The sequence below is a fragment of the Monopterus albus genome, unplaced genomic scaffold (genome assembly GCF_001952655.1).
Source record: "Monopterus albus unplaced genomic scaffold, M_albus_1.0 scaffold51.1, whole genome shotgun sequence".
Taxonomy (NCBI): Eukaryota; Metazoa; Chordata; class Actinopteri; order Synbranchiformes; family Synbranchidae; genus Monopterus; species Monopterus albus.
The window spans coordinates 3,165,528-3,171,906 of NW_018127931.1; the positions used below are offsets into that span (position 1 = coordinate 3,165,528).

General features: G+C 43.3%; 1 protein-coding gene across 3 annotated transcripts in view; it reads right to left on the minus strand.

The window, feature by feature from the left end:
* cdk17 (cyclin dependent kinase 17) overlaps positions 1-6,379 on the minus strand; it is a 53,256-nt gene that overhangs the window by 16,110 nt on the left and 30,767 nt on the right. For all 3 annotated transcript variants that reach the window (XM_020601306.1, XM_020601305.1, XM_020601307.1), the window contains 2 exons: positions 5,698-5,823; positions 3,960-4,016 (listed from right to left, as the gene is read on the minus strand). In XM_020601306.1, coding sequence (XP_020456962.1) covers positions 3,960-4,016; positions 5,698-5,823 — 183 coding nt within the window. The remainder of the gene's footprint in view (positions 1-3,959; positions 4,017-5,697; positions 5,824-6,379) is intronic.

Genomic DNA, 6,379 nt, shown 5'->3' on the forward strand with positions numbered 1-6,379 from the left:
GTCACCTCTTGGGGTGAGAGTAGAGGATGCCGAAGATAGAGTTAGGTGGAAATAGATGATTCGCTGTGGTGACCCCTAACGGGAATAGCCGGAAGAAGAAAAAGAAGATTATGCCATTTTATTATATTTTGGCATTTATTCCAGGCAACAAATTAACCATTTAGATTGAGAATGTGTGGTCAGCAGTGATGGAGGAGTGAACTACATGTAATTAACCAGAAGGTTGAAGGTTGGAATCTCGGTGCCGGCAGTCCATGTGTTGAAGTGTCCTTGGGCAAGACACTGAAACCCCCCGTTGCCCCCGATGGTTAGAGCCATCGGTTGAGGTGGCGCCGCAGATGGCTGCTATCGGTTCTATAACGAAAACAAATTCCTTGTGTGTAACATGCTTGGCCAATAAAGGTGATTATCCTTATATCCTATTATAGGAGGTCCAGGAAGACAAAATATGATCCTCTTCTCATACACGGGGAGGTGGTGGAGCAAGTGGATAACATCAAGTTCCTGGGCATCCACATCACATCCGACCCGACCTGGTCTCTGAACACATCCTACCTGGTAAAGAAAGCCCAGCAAAGGCTTTTCTTCTTCAGGAAGCTGAAACGCGCTGGTCTCTCCTCTCAGTTGCTCGCAAACTTCTAGAGCAACAGTAGAGAGCATCCTCTGTCTCAGTGCAACATTGTATATCACCACAGGCCCATGCCAGCACGCTACAGCATCCGGCCAACCAGATAACTGGCATGGAACTGAAACATCCTGACTCCCCTCTCATTGTTCCAGTGGATTTTAACAGAACAAACCTCTCCCACAAACTGACCAAATACACACAGCACATCAGTTGTCCCACCAGGGACAAAAACACATTTGGACCACTGCTAGGCAGTAATAAAAGACGCTATTGCTCTCTCCCCCGTGCAGCCCTCTGCCTCTCTGATCACTGCATGGTTCATCTCATTCCAGCCGATAGGCAAAAACATAAAGCTAAGAAGCCTGTGGTTAAAACTGTGAAGACATGGGCAAAGCAGGCACAGTCAGAGCTACAGGCCTCCTTTGACAGCAGATTGGAGTGTATTTGAGGCTGCATCTACAGATTATATGTTCACTATTGAGGTCATAGTTAAAGGTGGTGTTGTACTGGCCTACATTACAGTGCCTTGCAAAAGTATTCGGCCCCCTTGAACTTTGCGACCTTTTGCCACATTTCAGGCTTCAAACATAAAGATATAAAACTGTAATTTGTTGTGAAGAATCAACAACAAGTGGGACACAATCATGAAGTGGAACAAAATTTATTGGATATTTCAAACTTTTTTAACAAATAAAAAACTGAAAAATTGGGCGTGCAAAATTATTCAGCCCCCTTAAGTTAATACTTGGTAGCGCCACCTTTTGCTGCGATTACAGCTGTAAGTCACTTGGGGTATGTCTCTATCAGTTTTGCACATCGAGAGACTGAAATTTTTGCCCATGCCTCCTTGCAAAACAGCTCGAGCTCAGTGAGGTTGGATGGAGAGCATTTGTGAACAGCAGTTTTCAGTTCTTTCCACAGATTCTCGATTGGATTCAGGTCTGGACTTTGACTTGGCCATTCTAACACCTGGATATGTTTATTTGGGAACCATTCCATTGTAGATTTTGCTTTATGTTTTGGATCATTGCCTTGTTGGAAGACAAATCTCCGTCCCAGTATCAGGTCTTTTGCAGACTCCATCAGGTTTCCTTCCAGAATGGTCCTGCATTTGGCTCCATCCATCTTCCCATCAAGTTTAACCATCTTCCCTGTCCCTGCTGAAGAAAAGCAGGCCCAAACCATGATGATGCCACCACCATGTTTGACAGTGGGGATGGTGTGTTCAGGGTGATGAGCTGTGTTGCTTTTACGCCAAACATAACGTTTTGCATTGTTGCCAAAAAGTTCGATTTTGGTTTCATCTGACCAGAGCACCTTCTTCCACATGTTTGGTGTGTCTCCCAGGTGGCTTGTGGCAAACTTTAAACGACACTTTTTATGGATATCTTTAAGAAATGGCTTTCTTCTTGCCACTCTTCCATAAAGGCCAGATTTGTGCAGTATACGACTGATTGTTGTCCTATGGACAGAGTCTCCCACCTCAGCTGTAGATCTCTGCAGTTCATCCAGAGTGATCATGGGCCTCTTGGCTGCATCTCTGATCAGTCTTCTCCTTGTATGAGCTGAAAGTTTAGAGGGACGGCCAGGTCTTGGTAGATTTGCAGTGGTCTGATACTCCTTCCATTTCAATATTATCGCTTGCACAGTGCTCCTTGGGATGTTTAAAGCTTGGGAAATCTTTTTGTATCCAAATCCGGCTTTAAACTTCTCCACAACAGTATCTCGGACCTGCCTGGTGTGTTCCTTGTTCTTCATGATGCTCTCTGCGCTTTAAACGGACCTCTGAGACTATCACAGTGCAGGTGCATTTATACGGAGACTTGATTACACACAGGTGGATTCTATTTATCATCATTAGTCATTTAGGTCAACATTGGATCATTCAGAGATCCTCACTGAACTTCTGGAGAGAGTTTGCTGCACTGAAAGTAAAGGGGCTGAATAATTTTGCACGCCCAATTATTCAGTTTTTTATTTGTTAAAAAAGTTTGAAATATCCAATAAATTTCATTCCACTTCATGATTGTGTCCCACTTGTTGTTGATTCTTCACAAAAAATTATCAACAAATCAGCAGCAATCAGATGATCTCTCCCCGGCCCCCCCGGTGCCTCACAGTCGGGTTACCATCGGTCCTCCAAATTCACACCACAATACCGCTCTGTAGGAGCATCCCAGGGCATGTACCATCGTTTTGCACGGTTTTGATTTCTCCATCTATCCTAGATGTTGTACAGACACAACCGAGAGCTCCTGGGTTAATCAACTTTGTTTCCAAGATTTGAAAGTAGCAGGAGATGCTGCACTGACTTAACACATCAGGAGGAGCAAAGATTACACAATTGTTTTTTAACATCTATTTTTCCATGTTTCTCCAGAGGGGTAATGTTTGTATTACATTATTTTTACAGGGTAAAGTAGATTATTTGAGGTTTTTTAATTTAAAAACCATGGGATATTACAACTATCAGTCTTTAGAAAACATCAGCCTATACCTGGCATATACCTGTGTGCTGGTTGTCAGACCTAATAAAAACCTTTTGATGTGTCATACCTAACCTGTGGTGGTGCTGGTCTGACCTATTGCTAAGGAAAGCCTAATATAATCCTTTGATATAATAACCCTAGCCTGTCCCTCTGCTCTATTCCCATGAGAAAGAAAACTTTGTGAGTGCTCATTATGTGAGTCTGTTAAGAGGCAGCTACATCTCGTTCAGAGTACTAGTCTGTCAGCGAAGACGCCAGTGTTCCAGCTGCAGTTTCCACTGACAGTACCTATGCAGCGGTACACCCCGTGCTTCCCTTAATCGTCAACCGGCATAACATCATGAATTGATGTGGACCGTGGTGCTTTGCTTTTCCACTGTATTTTTCAGTGTCAGTCTCTGTATAGAGGAGACACACACTCACAGCTGAGCAGAGGGGGAGCAAAGGACGTGAAGTATCACTTTACAGTTCAATAATCAGCCAGTAATGGAGACTGTATGAGGGGTTTATCAAACAGCTGTTGAACAAGCCGAGTGTGACGTCTTCACCACTCTGCCAGCGATCCACACACTTAAGTCCCTGTTTTACCCCTAAACCAACAAGTGGATGTCTGTCATGTCTATCATTCTTGAATAACTTTCAAACTAATAATGATACCAGTGTCATTCCAAATGCCAACAGTAGGTTTTCATGGTCAAGCAATCATATTAGGGGGGTCAAACCTATCATGACAATATTACTTTTATGGAATTATGGGGAAACAGACTTGCCCCATAGTGGAGACTGCACTCTCTGAGTGCAGTGTTACTGGTGCACCAGATGGGATTTCAAGCTTTCCTCACCTCTCCCAGCTTGTCCAGCTTAATGTATGTCTCCAGCTTCCCAAAGCCAATCTCCGACTGAGTGAAAGACACAGAAAAGTCTGAATTAAGCATAAATTACATTACAGGTACATTTTTAAGACATGATTTCATGCTTTATCCAATTTTGGATTCAGTGTTTGCAATCTAAATTGTCAAGCTTATTTCAACAGGTTTAGTTTCATCCAGTCAGGAACTGAAGCTACACAAACCTTTGGCTCACACTTCAAGGTAGGGTTGGCGATTCTTTTCAAAAGCATTTTTTGTTACATATTTGACATTCTCCTTTCATCCATGACAATGAATACATTAAATGCACTGGCAACATAAAGAAACAAATCTGTCATCCCTGGCAGCAGCAGGGTTGAAAAAAGCCTAACCAATAATTTTACTCGGCACAAGTAAAACCACTGGATGGCCTACCTGCCTGTCAACCTACTTCCTACTTTCGCATAACTTGTCTTTGCATGAGCCAAGAATCTCCCACAAGGCCAGGCAGGAAGATGTGTTTTTTTGATAGCTAAAGCTAGCAAGCCAAGGCAGAGAAAGTACCCACAGCAGCTTTTGTTCACCAAGTGTTGTTACAGATCAGGCCTTCCCCTTTAAGACATATAGCCTTATAGGAAATGTTGTTGTTGTTGCCAGAAATGCAGTGAGGAGTATGAGAACAAGAAGACTGCTGTATGGAACAGACTCCTTTTACATGCAGCCATGGGTGGGGAAAATACCAACAGCAGTCAGCTTTAAATGTTTAAATAGGATTGTAATGCAGTTAACTGTGCATCAAGGCCACATGCTGTGTTCGTGTTACCAAGACAGAATTAAAGCCTGTGTTTTGAACAGAGTTAGCTGGCCTCCCTCTTCACTTCTCCCCATTGGAAAAGCCTGGAATTCTAAGGCTAGTTACTAGCTATGAGCCAGGGCTAAAACAGTTTAGCCATGAATCAAAGGTCCCCAACTACGGCTTGTGGCTGCAGATGTGGGCGGGTAACACTGTATTCAAGAAAGTTACAAATAACACTGCATTGCAGTGCACATAGTGTTCTGGAGGAGTGGTTTTGGAGAGAAGTCAGAACGGAAGGGTGGGATTTCATTTGCCTACTTGGAAAATCAAGCTTACTCTTGCTGGTTTTTTCAGGATTGCCAACCCTACCTTTAAGATAAACTCAAAACATTATGTGAATGTGTTGCATTGTGCTCAGTTGGTCTCTGCACCTCTTCTGTGATGGCTTCCTCCCTGTGTGAGTGTTGAATGATGGTGCAAAAAAGGAGCTCCAGGCTCACTTGCTATTTGTTTCAGAAGACGTGACAGCTACTAGAAATATCTGGAGCTGGAGAAACAAGTGCTAAATGAATCGTCAGTACTGCAGCTACTTAAATAAAGTAGCCTTCAGAATAAACAAAAACTGTCCATTTTGTATCAATAACCTTTTAAGCATGAGCCTGAACTTAACTGCACATAAGCCTTGCCACCAGATATCTGCAACAAAGCCACATCATGACACCATAGCTGAGTATTATGATCTAATTTGATGGGCTAAAGGCACAGGGTGAGAGTTCCAGATTAATCCTTCCTAGGCTCATATTAGACCAGTTACCATAGTAACCAGTAGAGAGGGAGTCTAGTAAAAGGACTGCAAGCACCACAAAGTAATAACAGGTACCACACATACCTGGTACACAAACACAAGTGTGCACATACATACACTGAGACACTGACCAGCGAAGCTCGGCGGGAGCGTCGGCTAAGTGGCTGGTCAAAGGGTGGACTGCTGAGCTGCAGCTTCTCCAGGTAACCATCAGGAATTCGGATGTCAGCAGGCAGTGACAGACGCTTATTGAGGTCCTAAAGCACACACACACAAAAAAAGTTTAGAATTGACAGTAGCTTTTGAGTTGATATTCTTGCAGTGCCTCTGGAGTTTCTTTGGGTAGAGTTTGCATACATCAAGAAGCCCACATAAAAAATACAAAATATTTAAAGCTAAAAATCTCTATAGCAAGATTAAATTTTTGCCACTGATACAGAATAAACTGTGCTCTACACTGTTATTTAACCACAGGAGCTGATGATCGCTTTTCTGCAATCACGTCACTTGCTTAATGCTTAATGAACACTGTATCATCTGCAAATGTAAGAAGCTTAACACGGGGGTGCCCCCTCAAGTGCTGTTATTAGTGTAGAGGGAGAAGAGCAGTGGGGAGAGCACACACATCCCTGCTGATTGACCAGGTGCTAGATAGGGCTGCATGATAATCATTTTGGGAGCGTGATTTAGATCCCTGTGCAATCTCAGCCTCACAGGACAATGATTCTGCCATGTTTGCATTAGCAGTGAGATCCCTTGCATCAAACTAAGCACTCCCTTTTTCTCGTCAAGCTGTGTTAACCAAAAGCAGGA